Source organism: Molossus molossus, unplaced genomic scaffold (assembly GCF_014108415.1).
Source record: "Molossus molossus isolate mMolMol1 unplaced genomic scaffold, mMolMol1.p scaffold_m16_p_20, whole genome shotgun sequence".
In the NCBI taxonomy this organism is placed as follows: domain Eukaryota; kingdom Metazoa; phylum Chordata; class Mammalia; order Chiroptera; family Molossidae; genus Molossus; species Molossus molossus.
This window is the reverse complement of record NW_023425356.1, coordinates 19,872,728-19,895,543: the sequence shown is the minus strand read 5'-3', so window position 1 is coordinate 19,895,543 and position 22,816 is coordinate 19,872,728. Positions and strand designations below refer to the sequence as shown.

General features: G+C 44.5%; 1 protein-coding gene across 3 annotated transcripts; it reads right to left on the bottom strand.

Moving 5' to 3' along the window:
* Window positions 1–7,578: 7,578 nt before the first annotated feature.
* CRNN (cornulin) lies at window positions 7,579–12,501 on the bottom strand. 3 transcript variants are annotated; one of them, XM_036272941.1, is made up of 4 exons: window positions 12,444–12,500; window positions 10,411–10,561; window positions 8,942–9,278; window positions 7,579–8,884 (listed from the first exon to the last, which is right to left on the bottom strand). In XM_036272941.1, the coding sequence occupies exons 2-4, from the start codon at window positions 10,546–10,548 to the stop codon at window positions 7,929–7,931; spliced, it is 1,431 nt and encodes a 476-aa protein (XP_036128834.1). In that variant the 5' UTR covers window positions 10,549–10,561; window positions 12,444–12,500; the 3' UTR covers window positions 7,579–7,928. The 3 variants fall into 3 exon arrangements, with proteins under 3 accessions (XP_036128834.1, XP_036128833.1, XP_036128832.1); XM_036272940.1 differs by having other exon boundaries at window positions 7,579–9,278; window positions 10,411–10,585; window positions 12,444–12,501; XM_036272939.1 differs by having other exon boundaries at window positions 7,579–9,278.
* Between the last annotated feature and the right edge of the window lie 10,315 nt (window positions 12,502–22,816).

Genomic DNA, 22,816 nt, shown 5'->3' with positions numbered 1-22,816 from the left:
TTCTGTAGACCTTATGAACTAACCTCTCCTAGCTTCAAACTTTTTTCTGCAGCTTCTTCATTCCTCTCAGCCTTCATAGAATTGAACAGAGTAGGGCCTCGTTCTGGATTAGGTTTTGGCTTAAGAGAACATTGTGGCTGGTTTGATCTTCTATCCATACCACTAAAGCGTTTTCCATATTGGCGATAAGGCTGTTTTTTTTTTTTTTTTTTTTTTTTTAATCATTTATGTGTTCACTGGAGTAGTACTTTCAATTTCCTTCAAGAAGTTTTCTTTGCATTCACAAGTTGGCTACTGTTTGGTACAAGAGGCTTAGCTTTTGGCCTATCTCCACTTTCAATATGCCTTTCTCACTAGGCTTAATCATTTCTAGCTTTTGACTTAAAGTAAGAGATGTAACTCTTTCTTTCATTTGAACTCTTAGAGACCCTTGTAAGATTATTAATATCAATATTGTTGTGTCTCAGGGAATAGGGAGGCCCAAAGAGAGGGAGAGAGACAGGGGAATGGCTGGTAGGTGAAACAGTTAAAATACACACATTTATTGATTAAGTTAGCAGTCTTATATGATGTGTCACAATTATGGTAGTGACATTAAAGATCACTGATCACAAAAACAAATATAATAATGAAAAAATTTGAAATAGTGTGAGATTTACCAAAATGTGACAGGGAAACACAAAGTGAGTGAATGCTGTTGGAAAAGTTGTGCCAATAGACTTGCTCAATGCTGGGTTGCCACAAACCTTCTGTTAGTAAAAACTGCAGTATCTATGAAGTGCAATAAAGTGGAGCATGATAAAATGAGGCATGCCTGTACTGTACCTGTTCTCTATGTGAATGGAAATATACCTGGTGGAAGAGGTCTGCTGGGCATGAGGAGTGAGGCCTCAGCCCTGAGTATCCCTATGGATAAGACCACTGGACATACGACAGGCAATATGATTGGAGCTTATAAGCTATGCAGGGCCAACAGAATGTTTGAATTAAAATTAAATAGATATCTTTTCATAGAAATATATGCATGTGTGCTCGAAAATAAAAATGGGTAAAACTGGATTCTGTAAATGTTCAAATATTTGGAAATAAAGCTTCATTAAAAAAAATGGTTTTATGAAACTCATTCATTGTCAAATTTAGTATTCATAAGAAATTCATACTTGTGAAGCAATTTTTAATAGGTTTTCTCAAGAAATGCATGTAGTTGCAAAGAAATCATAGCTAAAATGAGGTAAATATACTATTTATATGTAAATAATTTTAAAAACAAAATTATTAAAATGTTTTCAAAAATTTTTAGAAAAAATTATATTTAAATGGTCTGCAGACACATTTTAATATGCTTAATATGATGTTGAAGAATGATTCTTTTGTCCTTCAAAAGTAATAAAGTTCATCTCAGGGGCTGTGAACAAATACACTCTATTCCCATCAAGCCCCTCTATATTTTCCACAATTTTCCCTCTTTGCTCTAAAATAACATGCACAATAGAGTGCTCATACAACTCAATGAAAGGAAGACAAAGAACCCAATTAAAAAATGGGCAGAGGACCTGAATAGCACCTCTCCAAACAGGACATACAAATGGCTAAGAGACATATGAAGAAATGCTCAACATCACTAATCATCAGAGAGATGCAAATTAAAACAGCAGTGAGGTATCACTTCACACCTGTCAGAATGGCCGCCATCAACAAATCATCAAACAACAAGTGTTGGCGAGGGTGTGGATAAAAGGGGACTAATACACTGCTGGTGGGAATGCAGACTGGTGCAGCCACTGTGGAAAACAATATGGTGTTATCTCAAAAAATTAAAAATTGAACTGCTATTTGACCCAGTGATCCCACTTCTAGGAATATACCCTAAGAAACCTGAAACAGCAATCAGGAAGAATATATGTACCCCCATGTTCATAGCAGCACTATTTACAATAGCTAAGATCTGGAAACAGCCCAAGTGTCCATCAGTAGACGAATGGCTAAAAAAGCAGTGGTACATATACACAATGGAGTACTATGCAGCGGTAAGAAAGAAAGATCTTTTATCCTTTGGGACGACATGGAGGGAACTGGAAAGTATTATCCTAAGTGAAATAAGCCAAGCATAAAAAGACAAATACCACATGATCTCACTTATATACGGAATATAATGAACATAACAGTCTAAGGAATACAGTAGACCCAGAAACATGGAAGTAGGGCACAGACTGACATCCCTTGGAAGTGGGGGTGGGGGTGGGTGGGAAGAGATAAACCACAGAACTTATATGCATGTATGCATGATCAATGGACTTGGACAACTAAGCTGGGGACGGGGCGGGGCGGGGGTGGGGAGGGGAGTGCCAATGGGGTAAAAAAGGTAAAATATCTGTAACAAAAAAATAAATAAAAAATTTTTAAAAAAATCCAAATACCATGAAAGAAAGAAAAAATAAATAAATAAAAATAAAAATAAAAAATAAAATAACATGCACATTGTTTGAAAGAATCATTTATGGCCCAGCCGGTGTGACTTAGTGGTTGACCATTGACCCATGCATCAAGAGGTTGCCGGTTCAATTCCAGGTCAGGGCACATGCCCAGATTGTAGGCCAAATACCCAGTGTGGGGCATGCAGGAGGTGGCCAATCAATGTTCTCTCTCATCAATGTTTCTATCTCTCTCTTCCTCTCCCTTCCTCTCTCTAAAATCAGTAAAGAAAAACATAAAAAAAAAAGAAAGAAAGAAACATCTATGTGGAGACTTAAAGAGATTGAGGAAGGTTGGTAAGTCCTGAGGGGAACAGCATGGTACCTTGGTGAATGCCCTGTGGTCACAGGTGCTGGGGCCCACTCACCACCCCCAGGCTCTGAGTATAAGAGTAGATCTACCAAGCCCATATACTAGGATTGAAATTCATGATTTCAGTTTATCAATTTACAACAAGAAGCATAACTTTTGTAAGGGCTGGTCACTCATATCCCCTAGGCATTACCCTTTCTCCCACATGGACAGACATATCACATTCAGAAGTTGGTGACCACAGAATCAGAGGAGGAGAGTTTGTCTCCTGATTTGGAGGTTGATGACAGTGTGTCCTTCACCCGATGGGGGTGTCCATCACCACCATAGACCTTGCCAATGAGACTTGGGCCCCTGGCCTAGATACAGATGTTCATATAGGTCTAGTTGTATTGACCTCCACGACTCCTCTTCTCTACCTTTGGCTAAATAATTCCATTCCTTTCAGAATAAAATGTTAGTGAAGTAAATGAAAGTCACAGTCAGATTCTGCTGGCTTGGAAATTATTCTTTTTAAGGTTGATTATCAATAGGTCTCCGATTTGATCTATTCCAATGTTTAACATTTATAAGTAATCCCTCCTCATTTGTACCTAACATTATACCTTACTGCATCCCCCAGATTCATCCACGAAGACACAGGAGGTTAGAGGAGATGGATTGCCTGTTCTCACCTCTCTTTGACTGCACTGTTACTTGACTTCAGTTTTAGAACCACTTATGCCTTCATATTGCCCACACAGAGGCTTCTCGTGCCAGGGTCATCCCTTTCCTCTTCTTAGAAGCTCCCTGGGAACATGGATCCTGAGAATCGTGTCTATTCCAAGGCAAAAATGGGCTCCATGCTTTCATGGCCAGAATCTCCTGTTGGGACTAGAGTAGGGACGGAAGGGCTGCCGTCTGTGACTTCCTCCCAAACCCTTTGGGTAGATCACACACTCTGTGCCTCCTTTCCTCTGCGAGGTGTGATCAGTCAGAAGATCTGGGTTTAGTAGACCTCTGTCATTTTCTAACTGCATGCTTTGGACACCACTAAAGAAACTCCATTTCTTATTTGATATGAGCTTGATTATATATAATTATATTATGTTGCCTTCCCATAGTCACAGGTCTATGTAGAGATTATATGAATTAATGCATGTGAAAGGAGAGATGCACCCATTCTATTTCTTCAACAAATAATTGCTGAATGCTACCGTTTGCCAGGATCTCCTTTAGGCACTGGGGACTCGGCAGGAACAAAGCAGGCAGGTGTAATAATGATGGATTTTGCCAAATTCCCCTTCATTGAGTCAGTATCATTTTATATTCCCACCAGAAAAGTGTGGGAGTGCCTCTTCTCCACAGTCTCAACAACAAAGGCTGTTCTCAAACTTTTAATATGTTTTTAAATTGATTTTTTAGAGAGAGAAGAAGGGAGTGGGAGAGAGAAACATCGATCAGCTGCCTCCTGCACACCTCCTACTGGGGGTCAAGCTGGCAACCCAGGCATGTGCCCTGACCGGGAATCCGACTGGGGACCTCCTGGTGCATGGGACGACGCTCAGCCTACTGAGCCACACCAGCCGGCTGTTCTCAAACTCTTAGAATTTTGCCAAGCTGATGGTGAGAAATGGTATTTCAATATAGTTTAATTTGTGTCTCTATTATTACGAGCAATCTTACTACCTTTTCACGAATTTAAAGATCTTTGTATTTCTTTTGTCAACTATCTGCTATATCTTTTGCCCCTTGTTATTTCTTATTTTGTGTATTTGTGTTTTCTCACCCACACCTTTTTTACCTTTAAAATAATTAAGTTGGTTATTGGTTTTCTACTTCGTTAATTCAAAATATAGGTTATTTATTTATTTTCTTAGTTACGTACTTTATTATTTTTTGTTTTATTGTTTTTTATTTTCTTAGTCATTAATGTCTTCTCATACTTTTAAAAATTCTTCCATATATATTTTTCTTCTTGGTATTTTTTATAGCTTTTCAATTTGCACATTTAATTAATTTATTGTGATTTCTGTTAACGTAGTTGAGGCTATGAGATTTTCTCGGAGCATTCATGTAGTTGTGCTCTATAGATCCTTGTATACAGGGAGGGAAAAGTAGATTTACAGTCATGAGTATTCAAAGCAGAGTTTATTATTGTATTATTAATTATTATTGTATTATTAATTATTATTGTCATTAACCTACTTTTACCCGCCCCTGTATTTAGTTCATTGTCCTCATTTTCTAAAAATTCTGCAATTTCATTTTGTATTTATCTCCTTTTATCCAAGAGTTGTTTAATGGAGTGCATGTCTGTTGTTAATTTCCCAAAACAATAACTACAGAGACTTGACAATATTTGTTGATATTATGTGTGTCTGTAAAATGCTATTTACATTATGTCTATTTTTGAATAATGCATTGAAGTTTTCCTTATGGCCTACTATTAAATATTCCACGTGTAGAAAATATAGCTTGTATTTTATAGTTAGTGTATTGGTGGGTTATAAATATATAAAGTTATTTATATTGTATCTTATTTATTATTTATTGAATTCTTCTCTACACTTACTGTCTTGAACTGAACGTACCTGATTATTACCATGTTTTAAAAAAAAATTGTCCTTGCATTTTCTGTAGTTTCTGCTTTATGAGAGTTGTGCTACATTATTGAATATTGTTATTAAAGAATTATTAAATTATTAAATTTTGTTTTAATATGTCTTTTCCTGGTATATATATATTAACCCACACACCTCTTTTAACATAATTTTCTTAATCTCTTTGATTTTGATGTCTCTTGTAAAGAGCATAGACTTAAAGCTAGTATGAAAAACTTGTTATTTTAATACTGAATTAAGCCTTTTACATTAATATTATAAATAATATGTTTGACTTTAGTCTGCCACAATCTTTTATGTCACATTTATGCAAATATATGTCTTCTACAGAAATAACATTATTCACTATGCTGTCTGTTTTATTTGCTTTTTCTTCTGGAATATCTTTTGGTGTTGGGAAAGGTTTGTATTTTTGTTCCAATGTTACTTTTATAGGAACTACTTTATACATTCCCCCCTTTTAAAATATTCTGTCTATTCATCCTCTACTCTAAATAATAATGGAATTTCCTGGAATCATTTTACCCTCCTGTCTTCCTCCCTCAATATCTATCTAGTCGCAGTTTACTTAGAAGTATATACTTAAGTAAGACAATCAGTGAACTGACTCTACTTTTCATATGCTTTCTCCTTCTCCCTCCATTTATTACTGGTATTATATTTGAATTTTCAGAGCATATAACATTAAATGCTGTTCTGTCATCTTTATTTCTACTATTTACTCTTAGTTCTATAGTTAAATGCATTGAAATACCCTTATATGGCAGATACTTTTCCTAGGATTCTGGGATGGTTTCTTGTGTTTGTTTTGCTGCTCATTCTCTAGCAGATTGCCCAGGAAGGGATTATGGGAACAATATTCCCTGAGTCCTTGCAAGTTCTTTGCTGTTTCTCTTTGGTTTTATACCAAAAGGTCGATTTGGATGGATATAAGATTGCTTTGTCTTCAGAAGGGCAACCATACCTTTCACACATGCTTGCTCCTTATGATTCTGGCTCTAACTCTGGGTTTTTGTTTTGTGTATTAGTTTTCTATTGCTACTGTAACAAATTTCTATAAACTTAATGGCCTAAAATAACAAAAATGTATTTCCTTGCAGAATTAGAGGTCAGAAGTCTAAAAATGAAGATGTTGGAAGGGCTGCGTTCCTTCTGGAAATTCTAGGAGAAAATTTGTTTCCTTGCCTTTCTCAGTGTCTAGAGGCTACCTCATCTGCCTATATTGGCTCCTGGTGCATTGTTCCAACCCCTGGTTCCATCATCCCATCTCCTTTCTTACAAGGCCCCTTGTGATTACATCAGGCCCATCCAGACAATCCAGAATAATCTCACCCTCCCTTTTGCCACATAAGGACACATGTCCACAGGTTTGTTGGAGTAGGACATGCACATCTTTAAGGGTTGTTATGCAGCCTAACATATTTTATTTTCTCCTTGTATATTTCCCTTACTTCCTATAAACAAATAATGCAATGAAAAATATGCATTTTGCAGAATCTAGTTATTTTGTTGTGGGAGGCCTTACTGTAAGAAGCAGAAGCCCTGTTACAATTTTCATAGGGTCCACTCAAACCTCTGGACCTGACATCTCTAGGTTAGGTTTATAAATCTGTATTTTAAAAGCTACTCCCAAGGTGATTCTTACAATAAACTAGAGTTGAGAGGTTCTACTCCATAATTTGTTCATATCCAGGGGGTGACATCATGAATGGTCAGTGCTGATGCTGATGAGGAGGGAAGCTCAGGGGCTCTGGCTCCTGGTTCAGTTCCTGGTAATACACACCTTCTTCACCCCCTACACAGTCCCTGCAGCCTTATTCCACTTACTGGTAACCTTACGTCAGCCTTCCTATGTGACCTGACAGGTGAACAGAGACTTAACCTTCTAGAATTACAGGTCATGAAAGACTGAGAATCCTTTGCCTACCTAAATCCTCCTTGTCCTTTGATGGCATTACAAAAAAAAACCAAAAAACCTCTACTGGTTGAAACCTTTTCTGATCCATCTCTGCCAAGTATAAAAGTATGATATTTTCTCCTTTTGATTTTTTTTTATAACTCTTTGAATCTTATGCAATATTTTCTCAACTGGATGCTCTTCAAAGGTAAGGACCATGTCCAGTCCTCTGTCACAGCCCTGTGGCCCTTAGCCTATCATGTCAATAGTGATTGAAGGGGACATAGAGCCCAGTTGTTTAGACAGATTTTATTGATGCACCAGGATAGATGTGGCAGTGGACAGATGGCAGTTTGTCTCTATGAAAAACCCCACACACTGAGCAACATTCGGTTAAAAGGGATAACTTGCTCTACGTCTTCCTGCTTTTAAGAGGGTCTGCACAGCAGAGCAGGCAAGAGAGAAGAGTTTCAGACAGAAAGCACCTTGCAGAAATGGCCTCACTGAGCAAGACCTAAGAGAGAAGCACCATGATTAAGATCTTATGTCCAGGGACATGCCAGGTGGACTGGCCAGGGCAGGACAAGCCAGTGTCTTTCTAGCTGTCTTCTGGTTCTAGGCACTGGAGTCCAGGGGTGGGACACTCATGGCTTGTTGCTTTTGAAGTAGGAATACAGCGCCCTGGCTGTGAGGCCTCGCTTCCCTTCGGGCTGGGCTTCCTCCTGGCCCTGCACTGAAGGCACAGCAGTGTGCAGGCTGCCCTGGTCCTCGCTTGGAATCACCATCTCCCTTGTGTGGTCATCAACCCACTCCTCCTTAACCACCAAGGGCTCTTCTTCTTCCTGTCCTCCTGTCGCCCCGCTCCCTGGGTGAGTGCTGCTGCTGTCCTGCTTGCCTGTCAGAGTGCTGGTTCCAGTCTGGGCCTGTCCTCTCGGCACTGTCTCTTCTGCCTCAGAGCTGCTCGCTTGTGTCCACCTTTGACCACTTCCTGGCTCCATCTGGGTCTGTCCCTGTTCTCTAGCCCCTATCTGGCTTGGAGTCTGGCTTCTGCCCTGATCCACTGTCTGGATATGTGACCCTGTCTCTGTCTGAATGTGTCCTCCTGTCACTACCTGGCTCATCTGGCTCCTGTCTTGACTGTGGGTCTCAGTCCCTTTGGTCTGGCCATAGGTGGCCTCCTGTGGCTGGGTGCTGGTGTTTCCCATCGGCTGGCTCCTATGCTGCTCCATGGTTTGGGTGGTACCTGTCTGGGTCTGAGCTCCAGTTCCAGTAATAGTCTCACTTGTCTGGTGTTTTCTGTTCTGTTCCCTAGTCTGTGATGGTCTCTCTGACACCCTCTCTCTGGCCTGATGGCTCTGGTCTTCTCCCACTCTCTGGTTTGGCTTTATATGCTTGCTCGCTTGTGTCTGTTGTCTCTCTTTCTCCTGACCCTGGGGCTCGTGCTGCCCCTTGTGGTGACTGACCTGAGAAGAGCTGGTGTCCTGACCCTGGGGTTCGTGCTGCCTCTCGCGGTGACTGACCTGAGAAGAGCTGGTGTCCTGATCCTGGGGCTCATGTTGCCTCTCGTGGTGACTGACCTGAGAAGAGCTGGTGTCCTGACCCTGGGGCTCGTGCTGCCGCTCGTGGTGACTAACCTGAGAAGAGCTGGTGTCCTGACCCTGGGGCTGAGCCTTAGTTCCGCCCTGCTCTCTGGAAGCCTGTCTGCTCTGTCCACCACTGCTACTCTCATGATGCTGTCCTTCCCCAGTGCTTCCCGATTCTGCGACACTTCCGACACTTCTCTGTCCTTCTCCCAGCTCTGGCGAGGCCCCAGGGGGGCAGCTTCTAGACTCTTGTGGTCCACAAGCTCCCCCAGGACTCTCACTCAAGGTCTTAAAACAAGCCTGTGCGACTTTAAACACCAAGACCAGGAATTCCTTGAATTCTACAGTCCCTGTGTCGTCTTCATCCAGCAGGCGCAGGACTGCATCCACAGTGGCCGGGTCGTGGGGTTTCTGGGGAGAAGACGAGGCAAAGTCAGCAGTCCTCTCCTGAACGGGGTGTGGTTAGGCTGGTCCACTCCGCTTCCAGAATCCCACCGCCAGGCCTGGAGCCTACCCTCTCTGCACCCCTTCGCTCCTCCCCACACTGCTACAGCAGCACGCACACGAAATCCCTTTCATTGTTTAGCGTCTCTCCCCCTCATGGGTAGGAAGCACCTCTGGTTTTGTATCCTCTGTGTCTGGCACAATTTCTGGCGCACAGGAGAATCAGACAAAGATTTCATGAAGAATGAATAAATGATTGCACTCGTAGTGATTTTGGGCTGTCCCCAGGCCCTGGCCCCTGACCCCGAGGCCATATTCTCACCAGCAAGAGCCCAACACCAAGAGAAACACAGCAGGAACATGACCTCATGGGAATTTTGTGAGATCCTCATGGAGGCTCAGGTGTTTTTTTCCTACTTAGGGTGGGTGGAGGTCCCAAGGGACCACAGGTTGCCCTGAGCATGCAGAAGCAGCATCCTGATATGCCCACACATTCCTGGCCCAGGACCTTCACCATCCTCACTGCTTTAGCGTGAACCCAAGGCAGAAAGAACCAGGGAAGTGTACCAAGGCCCTGGGTCTGGTTTGCCAGGGAGGGGCTCCCAGGCAGGGCCTATTACCAAACTGCTCTCCAAGCCCTCATTTCTGATGCGAACACTCAGCTAATGTTTTGGAGCAATTGCCTTGTACAGGGCACAAAGCTGTGCTTCTCATGAATGTTTAGTAATGGATGACTAAATCTCCGCTAGCGGAGTAAATGGTTACCCTAGCAGATTTAAAAAGCAACAAGCAGCCATTATTTTTATTTCTAGAATATTCAAAGGCTGTGTCTCTCTCTGAGCTGTCCTGTTAGAGTCCTTTTATCCTGTCTCCCAACTGCAATCAGTTGAAGTCAAGGAACTTTCTCTAAAGACTGGGTCTGTCAACTCCAGTGACCGTCCCTTGTTCCTCCCTGCTTTTCCGCCTGCACAGCCTCCAGTAGGACTTGCAGACTTGGACCTAGCAGCTGCCTCTCAGATTCCTCAGGCAAAACTTCTGGTCTGCGGGCAAAACGTCCTGTCTGCCCTCAGCCCCTCCCACCTGGCTGGGCACATCGTACCACGATGACATCTGCAAACTCGTGCTCCAGGAGCCCTTTCAGCTCCCCCCGGCTGAGCACCGCGCAGTCGCCCTCGGTCCTGGCGTAGCGTTGGAAAGCACTGATGATCCCATTGATGTTCCGCAGTAGCTGGGGCATCTTGGTAGTTGAGCTGGAGAAAGAAGAAAAGCGCCCCCTAGGGCGCCACAGTCACCCTCAGTGCCCTCCTCGGGAGCACTCCTCCCCCACGTCCTTTCTCCACAGTCTCCAGCTCTGCTTCTGGTCTCTCTTGTTTTCCTTCGTCCTTTCCTTCCTAAGGGATATGTAGAGGGGACGCAGGGGCTCTCCGTGGCTAGAGGCAGGCTCCTGCGTCAGCCCGCCACCTACCGGCCAGGTGGGCTAGGGCAGGTTGCTATGCCTCTCCGGGCCTCAGTTTACTAATCTCGGAACGAAGGCAATACTAGTATTTACTTTAGAGAATTCTTCTGAAGATTAAAAAAGATTGTTCACTTAAAGCCCTTGATAGATACTGGCTTATATGAAATGTCACCTATTAAATATCATTACTATACACATATATTTGCATACATCTGTGTATACTGCTCACAGAGCACTTCCATATGCATCATCTCTCGTCATCCTCATCATCTGTACCTTGCTATAGGGCTAGGGAGCAGAGAGAGAAGTTGGGTGATTTGCCTAAGACCACACAGCTTGTAAGGCGCCAAGGAATCCCAGAACCCACATCTCCTGAATCCAAATGCAATGACCTTCTGGACAATGCCCTCTGGACAGTCTATCTTTGCCCGTCACGGGGTGTTGGAGTCCTGCTGGGAACACCAACATGCAGTAAGTGGTATGAGATCAACTCCTGCCTCAGGCTGGGGCCAGGCAGGAACCAGGGGCCCAACTCTACCCTTCCTCGCTGCTCTGTAGGGAGGTGTTTAGGAAGAGGCTGGGCCACCACCTTTTGGGACCACTGAGGGAGGGGGTGCTCTCCCTGGGCGGGAGGTCTGCCAGTTCTGAGAGTCCAGATCTCTCCGAATGTGAGCTCTGTCCTCAGCGTTGGGACTTGCCAGCCTGCTCAGAAGTATGTGGCTCCTTCAAGCCTGTGACCCTGGTGGCCTGTGAGGAGGGTTCCCAACTGAAGGGAGAGATTTTTTTCTCATCAGCCAGGGGACTGGGCTCAGGTTGAAGTGAGTTCTGGGTGTGGCTGGATAGGAAAGAGGCAAAGAGAACTGGAGGTGCAGATGCAGAAGTCTCAGGGAGACCAGAGGGAGAGGCAGTGTCTGAGATGGCAGGGTTCAAATGCGGGGTGGGGGGGCAGAAGGCTGCAAGATGGGATGGGGGGCTGGCACCGTGGAGAGGAAACGACAGGGCGCAGGAAGAGGAGCGCCCGGCTGGAGAAGCAGGAGAGAGAAGGCAGGAGACCTGCTGCTCTTCAGGAGGTGTCCTTTCTGTGACCAGGTAGCCAAAAACTTCAGGCAGCCTTTGTTTTCTTGTGTACATCAAAGTACAAAACTCAGACTATTGCATCTCAACAGAGACATGAAACAATCCTGATTTTTTTTTTAACCATGTGGCAAACCTTAACCATTGACCTACAAGCAGTAAAAATAATGAGATGACCTTTTAGTTACACTTCAGATCCCTTCGAATATCGTCTTCCTGAATATTGTCTTGGGGTGGGGAAGGGCCGCCGCATCAGCCCTTTGCTCCCTGAGAAGTTGCACTCCCATTGTCTGAGCAGGCAGAAGTAACCTGATTCTGGTCTCACAAACCCTGACTACTGTCAAAAAGCTTCCAGAACCTTAAGAACAAGAGACCTTGGCTGATCCAGGAAGGCATGTGGGTTGTTCTGCTGCTACTGCCAACGCAGCCTCCCAGGGAGAGGAGCTGCTGCCGACAGCACAGGGCGGAGGGGTGCCCTTTCCCACGTGCACTGCTGCTCCCGAGGCTCAGTCAGAGCGCACACTTTCTGCCCACAGCCCTGGTTTGATGAGGTCAGGTCCCCGGGACACAGAGAGAAAGAGGTTCCTCAGGCAGGCACTTACCCAATGCACAGGCAGGATGAGGCAAGAGGCTGCAAAGTGTGTGTGCTGTGCCGGGGCAGCGGGGCAGGAGCCTTATATAGAGGACTTACTCGGGCTTAGCGCTGGCCTTTGGACAAGATGTCCCGCCCCATCAAAAGGCTTGATTCACCCAAGGCTTGGCCGAGCCCCACCTTGCTTCTGTTTCGCCCGCTGGCACTGGCCATGTTGGTCTCATTATCTGGCTCCTCCTCCTGCCACAGATGGAGCCCTCTCTCATCTGTCTTCTCCTGACAGGGAGGCTCCTGCCCCACGAGATAGGCTCAGCAGTGCTCAGCACGCTGGGGTCCTGGTGACCATTCTTTGTCTCTGTGTGACTGCAGAGTTATGAGGCTTTTTAAAAATATAGATACAAACATTCAATAATGTATTCACTATTGAGGTTTATCCTTTTCAAAGTGGTTGCTTTGGGAGGCTATACATGTTTTTCTGGTGATGATGTCATTACTTAGAACATTCTTGGAATTCTTGTTTCGGAATTGCCTTTCTTACCTAGTTTATGAGACATGCAAGGAATCCGATGGCATTTCTCTCTCTCTCTCTCTCTTTTTTTTTTTATCTTCACCCAAGGACATTTTTTGATATTTTGTTCAGATAGAGTGGGAGGGAGAGAGAGAGAGAGAGACATCAATGTGAAAGGGACACATCGAGTGGTTGCCACCTGCACGACCCAACCAGAGCCGGGGACAAACTGCAACTGAGGTACGTGCCCTTAGCGGGAAGTGAACCCCGGTCTCTCTGGATTGCAGGCCGACGCTCTAACCGCTGAGCCAAACCGGCCAGGGCCCAATGGCATTTCTCTATGGTTCGGTCTCATACTTAATTAAAACAAAGAAGGTTAATACCTCCCCTCTCCCCCGCACCCCATGGGTAGGTAGCTTTTTACAGCTGCTAGGAGAAGCTTAGGATGTCTCTGTGCAACCCTTCATTGCAAAGACAGGAAACTGAATTGGCCGACTGACTAGCGAATGTCTGTGGAGATCCTGCTTCATTTCAGACATAGAGTAGGGTCAGAGTTCAACAAGAGCAGTTTCAAAGCAGTGATTTCAACTCGGACAGTTACAGTTTGACAGTCCCAGAGAAAGTCCCCAAAAGGGTAATGGTAATAGTAATTATCATTTGACTTGATTTCACTTTCAACACTGTCTCATTTTGTTGGATGCTCATGACACACCTGAGAGGTGGGTGGTATGTTTGAGACCCATAAGTGAGGACACTGAGAAATCCTCAGAGAAGTGGCCCGTTACTGATGGAGAAGGGATGGGGCTGGACCATGCGGCTGTGAGTGACGTGCTTAGAACATCTGAAAGGTGTGGAAACTAAGGGAAAGTAAGTTGGGGAATTAACAAGCCAGATGCTTTAACTATGAGGTAGGTATTATTACATCCAATTTACAGATGAAGAAACTGAGGTACAGAGAGGTAGCTTTGTACGTTGAAGGACATAGCCTGCGGAGTTGTGCTTTTTGCAGGATTGAAATCACGGCGTGTGCAGAAACTGATGCCCAATTCCAGTTCACTGGAATCAGAAAATATTTCAACTCTTATACTCTCACAAGTAGAATGAATTGTGTGCTGCCCACATATGGAAGCATTGCTTTGCTGGTTTTATACTTCAAATTAAGGTCTAAAAGAACTGTGAAAGCAACATAAAAGGATTCTAAACTGTTTCTCATCTGTTAATTTCCCATGCCTGGAGATGCTAATGTCAACTCATCATGTGATACTCAATTTGTACAATAAATTATGAACCTGGACAAAAAAAAAAAAGAAAAGAAACTGAGGTACAGAGAGGATAGGTGAAATACTCAAGGCCACATACCCAGAAAAATGGAAGACCTGAATTTGAACTTAAGTCTGCCTGCCTCCAAAGCCCGTGTCTTTCCATGTACCTAGAGCAGGTCTGAGCCTGGGGTTGTTGGCGTGCTGTGGCCCAGAGCAGAGAGAGGTGAATGAGGTGTCTCTGCATATTGGGTGGAGAGCAGTTCACTGGAGAGGTGGTTGGGGCTAAGGGAGACGAGGGGGTGGGAGAGGCTGGGAATGGCAAGTCTCTAATTGTGTATGTCAATCTGTTAGGTTGTCTAGTCGTAATGAGTCATTACAAATGAATGACTTTGGGCAGACAGAGGCCAGGGACCCTATCTAAATCAAATTCTTATCCTCTGCTCACTCTGCCTTGGAGCAAACAAACTCACTTTTGCACTTTGATTTCTTCTTACACACTTAACTGAGAAAATCATCACTGACCACTACTTGATTTATTTCTACACATACTAACAGCCGGTATTTGCTACATATGGTGGGCTACAGATTAAGAATAAGATTCTTCTTTCCAGGAGATCAGTCTCTTCTAGAGAACAGGACATGTGCACCCAAAATAATTGTCTAGTATGGAAGACAGCCCTGGCTGGTTTGGCTCAGCGGTTAGAGCGTTGGCCCATGGACCAGAGAGTCCTGGGTTCGGTTCTGCTAAGGGCACGTACCTTGGTTGCAGTTTGTCCCTGGCCCCGGTTGGAGTTGTGTGAGTGGCAACCACTCGATGTATCTCTTTCACATCGATGTTTCTCTCTCTCCCTTCCCCCCCTCTCCCTCTCGCTCTCTCTGAAGATGAATGCAAAAATGTCCTCAGGTGAGAATAAAAAAAAAAAATAATAATAATAATGAAAGACAAAATTTTTGTAAAATGTTAAAGAAAATCAGCTGCTCATCAGACACCTTCGCCTCCACCCAGGAACACAGGATGGGGTGCAGGCCAGGGGCCTGATAGTGGGGAGTGATTACAGGGTGACCACTCAAGTCTCCCGTGAAAAAGCAGAAGATGGGAAAATTCCATCATCCCGGACTTCACACTTAGTAAGGAACAAAAGCAAGTCTGAATGCCAGAGAGCTGTGCCTGGAGTTCTTTGGGTGATGAGAGAATTCACCTGTCCACTCAGTCAGGACAGGGACAGGCATGACTCTTAGAAAAAGAACAGTGTTCAGTTTCGGGCCTCCTTATGTTCTCTGTGCCCCAACTGGGGTCTTTTCTCCCAAACCTACCCTACCTGGGCCCTGGTCAGAGCATTTCGGAAACCCAGATGCTCAAGTTCAGCCCTGGCAACGCCAGGAGTAGGCAGATACCAGAGAGACCCTTGTTGGCAGTTTCCAGTGACTTCGTGAATATCTATTGGATATTCTGGCCCTAATGCCCAACTGGACTGGATGTGTGGGCCCTGCTGTTTCTCTGAGTCCCCATTCAGGTGGACTAACATGATTATTAGCCTCCTCGGTTTGGCTAGGAGAGCTGGAAGCTGCCGTTCGAAAGGCAGTCTGAATTTCCCAGATCTAAGGGTCCAACCAATAGGCAGAGCTCCTAGACCAAGCACTGAAAGAGTCCAACCTCCTTCTCATTGGGAAAAAGAAGAACTATCATGGCAGGAGCTGTGGGAGGAGGGGGAGCTCTTCCTTTTCTTGATTGACCAGTGTTCCTGCTCAGAATCCCACGGAGGTTTGGTGGCAGCAAAGGTTTGTTGGCTTAAATGTAATGAGAATGTCCATTTCCCGCTATGTCTATTATTATCATTATCTCTGGTCAAAAGTATAGACTTGTCACCTGGCTAATTTGGCTCCGTGGTTATAGCATAGGTCAGTGGACCAAAGAGCCGTGGGTTCAATTCTCGTCAAGGGCACCTACCTCGGTTGTGGTTTGGTACCAGCCCTGGTTGGGGTTGTATGGAAGGCAGGAAATTGATGTGTCTCTCCTACATTGGTGTTTCTCTCTCTCTCTACCCCTCCTTCCCACTCTATCTGAAAATAAATAGAAAAATATCCTCAGGTGAGGATTTAAAAAAAAGTATAGACCTGTCATTCCCACAGAACTCGAGTTCACGCTGCCTTCCTGCCTCCTGCCGGCCCTTTTCCCAGCGTGAGTGCTTTCTTCTCCACCCCTCCATCCGGCCAGGACACCCCAAACACCACTGGTTCCACAGTATATTTTCAGATTACCCCAACCAGATGAGATCTCTCTTTAACACCTTAGCTTGCCCTCGGTAGTCTTTGGTTGTTCCTCTTTTACAGCATTTATTTCACTCTGTCATCCTTATCACTGCTTGTCTATTGTTTCATCCTCCTTTCTTGATTACGCCTCTGAGACAAGGCTGGTTCGTAGCAAATGTGTGACGACTTGATGTGCAAGCCCCGCCTGTTCTTCCGGAGAACACAGCTTTCCTCCGAAACCATGGGGGCTGAGCGAATTGTCCCCACGCCGTGACGGCCCCTGTTCCACCCTGCTAGAGCCACTGGGCTTCACCCTGTGCTCCTGGGGACCGAGTGGGACAGTTCGGCTCGGGGCTGAGGGGCTCCCGGGGCCACCCGGGGAAACGCTCTACCGCAGCACTACTGGACAAACTGGATTCGTGCTGGCCTCGCTGCAAACCTACAAACCTGTCTGTTCTGGTCTCCGCCAGGGTTGGTCGGCTTTTAACTATTTCCTCCTTCATTGATCAAAGCACCTACCCCTCCCAGAAAGGAAACCAGGACTCAGAGATGATGACGGGGTGTTCTGGGCACATTGAATGACAAAAAGAACATGAAGGGTGTGCAAAGGTGACAGCCAGTGCGTAGGGAGTTCCTTGTGGGGCTGGGAATTCAGTCCTTACTTAGCGGGGAGGGTGAGGTACAGTGAGCTGTGTGCCTCCAAGGTCATCCTAGGGGGCACTGGCTATTGGTACCTGTGCACACGCATGGTCTGCAGACCACCTTGATGTTAGGACGGCAAGCAGCACCCAGGCATGGCTCTTCAGCCCACACACTGCACCCCTTCACCGGCTCCATGGTTTGAGTATGTTCCTTAACCACTCTGGGCCTCACTTCCCTTACCTGTAAAATCATGGTAAGCTCTGCTTAGGACACATGCTTATTATGAGGTTAAAAACACAAAGTGGGTCTTAAACTGATGAACACTGAAACACGTGAAGGGTGTTTCGTTGCTACTTAAAGTAGCAGCAGTGAGCAGTTCGTTGGAACACAGAGAAGAGGAATGTATACAAATGAACGTTCAAATGGACCGATACTCTGTCTTTTAAAAACCACGAATCTATAAATAATAGATAAAAAACACACCTTGAAAAAAAACTAAAAATAGCAATTAGAAAAAAAGCAGTGGGGGATTATTCACTAACAAAGACATGTTTACTTCTCCACAAAAGCATTTACCGCGGACTCCCTTCAGTTACCTTCGTATCAGTCTATACACCATAAAGCTTGATGTCAGGCACCGTGGTTTGCAGATCAATCCAGTGTAAAACTATAGTTAGTTATCTATGAGGCAGAAGGGAATAGTATTCAATTCACACAACTTTGTTATCTGTGGGGCAGCTGCTGTGGGGCCCTTGGGGGCAGCGATTCCTCCCACCTGAGTTCTAGGAACCTGCTTCCACTCCCTGCTTCCTGGACCGGAAGTTCCCAATGCTTGGTGGCCTTTGCGATGATTGTAAAGGTTGCAGGAATCCGCGGACCTACCAATCATTGCTGCGTAAGGAATCAGAAGAAGTGTAGATCAGGCACGTGAGTGCTATTGTTTTCTGTTTGTTTCTAAAATACCTGCTGGTGCCCTGGCCGGTTTGGCTCAGCGGTAGAGCGTCGGCCTGCGGTCCAGAGAGACCCAGGTTTGGTTCCCGCTAAGGGCACTGTACCTCGGTTGCAGATTGTCCCCGGCCCTGGTTGGGTTGTGAGGGTGGCAGCCACTCGATGTGTCCCTTTCACGTCGATGTTTCTCTCTCACTCTCTCTCTCTCTCCCTCCCCACTCTATCTGAAAAAAAAAAAAAAAAAAAAAAAAAGAAAAAGAAAAATGTCCTCAGGTGAGGATAAAAAACAAAACAAACAACAACAAAAAAACAAAACAAAAATAAAATATCTGCTGGTGAAGTGGCAGCGTGGACAAGAGAGAAGTCACCTTTCTCCATGCACTCCAGCGTGGGCCTGACTCCTGGGTCTGAGTCCTGCCCACTGAGGGAAGCTGCCCGTGGGCAAAGGCTGCAAGGCTGGCTGGTGGCAGTGGGCGGCTCCAGGAGCCGGTTAGAGAAGCCAAGGGCTACCAGCTGAACCTTCACTCAGGACCTAGGAGTGAATTTCAGGTGAACGATGCCCTGACCACGGAAGCCAGAACACTGCTGAGGATGGGGCGATGGGTCCATCAGGTCCGAGAGACCCTGTTAGCACAGGACTCTCAGCTAAGTTACGGACGAAGGACTGCCTGCCAGCCTCTGTGCTAAGGGGGCTTCCCCCAGCTGATCACTGCTCAGACCCCTTGAAAGGTTCTTAGTCCTCCTTCTCAGGAACCGCTGGCCTTGCACAGAGGTGACATGACATCCAAAGTCACTTGGTTTTGGGTGGAGATAGGGCTGGAGCCATGACTTTGTTCCTGGAGGCATCATCTGGGCTCACAGACGACAGACTGTTTCAGCTTCTTCCGTTGCTGTCGGCAGCAAGGACCTGGGGCTGCTGTCCTTGCTTCTGAACCTCTCTCTCAGCCCGTCTCTGGACAGCATGACCTCTTTGCTGTCGCTGTTGTTATTGTTAAAGTGGAAACTGAGGGCTTCACAGGCCAACTGATCCCAAGATGCATCCTGGCTGTGCCCCATCTGAGCTCGGTGACTTAGGACAGATCCCTCAACTTCTCTGAGTCTTGGCCTCTTCTCTAAAACTGGAGCTTATATACTTCTCTTCCTTCATGGATGGTGTGTAGATTCAATAAAACGATGGCATAAATGTGTTTTCTGGTGACCGGTAAAAGTCAGCTCTCAATTGATAATGGATGGCGGATGTCGATTGCGAAGATGGCTCAGGAATACTGATGAGAAAAGGACCCCAGCTCCTCAGGGTGAGGCTCAGAGCCCTTCCACAGGAGAACTTGACATGGCTGAACAGACCAACCAGAGGCTCCTGTGGTCGTGAGGGAGGTCAGTCATCGTTTCTAGAAGGTAACTCAGTTGAATTGTGTGTGTGTGTGTGTGTGTGTGTGTGTGTTCAACCGTAGAAAACAAATCTTAAGTTTCAACATTTATTTCTCTGTTCAGTAGCAAAACAACAGCAGAAATAGTTTAAATTACAGTTAAAGAAAATCTTGGACTTTGAGTAATTGCAAATGGGAAGCTAGAGATTTCTCTGCAATTTCTATAAAAGCTTGTGGCACAAAGGTGTGACTATTTGGAGGTATGTTGACAAAGAGGAAGTTAACAGGTGACAGAACCAGAATAACACAAGAAGAAAATCCAGAGAGGGCCACATTCCACAGTGAGGAGGGATTCTACGTAACCCCTGAAACACAATTAAAATTGTTTGTAATTTGTTGAAGATGCAATTTTTTTAAGTTAATATTTTTATCAAAGTCAAATCCTTTATACAATGATGTGGGTTCCATCATTCTTTTTTTTTATTAAACATTTTTTTCTTTATTGATTTTAGAGAGAGAGGAAGGGAGAGGGAGAGAGAGCTAGAAACATCGATGAGACAGAACATTGATTGGTCGCTTCCTGCATGCCCCCCACTGGGAACTGGGCCCATAACCTGGGCATGTGCCCTGACCTGGAATCGAACCAGCGACCCCTTGGTACATGGGTCGATGCTCAACCGCTGAGCCACACCAGCCAGGCGGTTCCATCATTCTTAATAAGCCTTTCTGCTGTCCATTCCTAAGAACTGAGTTCAAAGAAGCCCTTAAGTTTCTACTGAGGATTGAGTGCTGAGCAGTGGGGGAGGGGCCTTCACAGAGCAACGTGTGCGGGGGTCCTCCAGGTGTCCATCAGGGAAAGGAACAGCTCCGCTCCACCACAAACAGGTGTGTTTAAAAATTTTTTTTTTATGAAAGTAGATTAGTTTTGGGCATAGTGATTTGACATTTACACATGTTACAATATGATCACCACAATAAGTCTAGTAAGAGGTACAAAACTCCACTTATAAAATAAAGAAGCCACAGAAATGTAGTGTACAGCACAGGAAATATGGTCAATAATATTGTGATAACTGCGTGGTGAAAGATGGTTTCTTTTGTTTCTTCAACGAGGAACATTGTGTTCTTACATATTTCCAGGCACTAATGCTCGTCTCATTGGTTTTTGAACATAATGATAACTGTCTCTACAGGTAGTGAAGAGGTTATAGGCACTGATAACTGCAGGCCAGCTCGCCACTCCTGCGGAGGCTGTGGAGCTGAAGCACTGTGTTGGAATCATTCCCACTGATTTCTTCATGTTAGTCAGGGTTGTCCAGAGAAACAGAAACAATAGAGAGTTTATTTTAAGAAAATGTGGGGCTGGCAAGTCTGAAATTCACAGGGCAGGCCGGCAGGCCGGAAATTCTGTCATGAGTTGATGTTGTAATCGCGAGTCCAGAAACAGTCTATGGGAGAATTCCCTCTTCCTTGGGGAATCGCAGTCTTTTTCTCTTAAGGCCATCAACTGATTAGATGAGGCCCACCCACACTATGGAGAGTAATCTGCTTTAGGTAAAGTCTATTGATTTAACTGTTAATTACATCTAAAAAAATATCTTCACACTAGCATCTAGACTGATGTTTGACCAAACAACTGGGTCCCATGGCCTAGCCAAGTTGACACATTAAATTAATCATCACACAGTCTGATTATAGTTTCCCCAGTTCTGGCTTTTCATAGTCGCGGGTACCTCTCACCCCCAATTTCTTAGTAAATCATCAGTCCCTTGTATCTTGGCATGGACTTTTATTCCTTGTCTCTTTTCCCAAGGAGTCTTTACCAGATTTTTTAAATTTTAATTAAGATATATATATATATATATATATATACATATATATGTGTGTATATATATCAGTGAGAATCATAATTACATATAATAAGCATATATATATGCTTATTAAAAATAAAGCATATTATATTACAGGTACATGAAAGAAAATTATGATATCAAAAGAAAGAATAAACATTACTATAATACCACCTAAAGAAACAATCATGAGATTGTATTTCCTTCCTATCATTTTTCTATGTGTGTACATAACTAATGATTTTAATGGCTAACACATATAACTACATAACTTAGTATGTTGCAGTTATCAAGTCGTTCAGTCCTCCTACATCAGTGAGTTAGGCATTATTATTATTTCTATATTCAGATGAGAAAAACAAGGGAGAGATAAGTTAAGTGACTTGCCCAAGGTCACAGAACTCATGAAGAACAGTTTCAGGCACAGAGTCTGTGTTAGATGAAGCTCAGAGTGGGGAGTTCTGGGCAACTGCGACAACCAGTCTCTCCCTAATTTTGTATCTCTTATTCCACAGTTTCCTTAACCCTAAAATACAATCTATGTCTAGCCTGGCTGGTGTGGCTCAGTGGTTGAGGGTAGACCCATGAACCAAGAGGTCATCAGTTTGATTTCTGGTCAGGGCACATGCCCAGGTTGTGGGCCAAATCCCCAGTGGGGGGCATGCAGGAGGCGGCCAATTGATGTTTTCTCTTATCAGTGTTTCTGACTCTCTCTCTCCCTCTCCCTTCCTCTCTCTATAAAATCAGTAAAGAAAAAAAAAATTCAAATACAATCTACGTCTCGAGTGGGGTGGGGTGGGGTAGGGGGAGAAGTTCTTTGGCTCTGGAGCCTGGGCTTTAAATCACTTCATTATAGTGTCCCTGTATACAGATATTTGTCTATAATACATGGATTATTTTATATACAGTATACTGTTTCTTTTTTCTGATTTTCACAATTACCCCTTTTAAGGTCATTGAATAGCAAAGAATTCCATTGAGTGAAGGTGTCATTACTATTTAATCATCCCCCTCTTTGCTATTTAGGTTGCCTCTTCTTTTATAAAACACACAACATGACTATTCTTAAACATCTATTTTTATGCACATTTGTAGCTTTTTTCTTAAATATCTAGAAATGTGGAGTCAGAGAACATCAAGAACATTAATGCCTTCACATGTCAGAGACCAAATACCTCTCTCAAAAGGTGGTTTCAATTTACACACTCATGAATCTGAGCCAAAAACATTTTATAATTTTTTATTTATATATTTATTTTATCCTTACCCGAGGACATTTTTCCTTTTTTTTTTTTTGGTTCAGATAGAGTGGGAGGGAGAGAGAGAGAGAGAAACATTGACGTGAAAGAAACACATCGAGTGGCTGCCACCCACATGACCCAACCAGGGCCGGAGACAAACTGCAACTGAGGAACATGCCCTTAGCGGGAACTGAATCCGGGTCTCTCTGGACCGCAGGCTGACACTCTAACCCCTGAGCCAAACCGGCTAGGGCCATTTTATAATTTTTTAAAAGTCCCCACTTTATTTGATGGTACCTGAGTGCTGAACGCCCC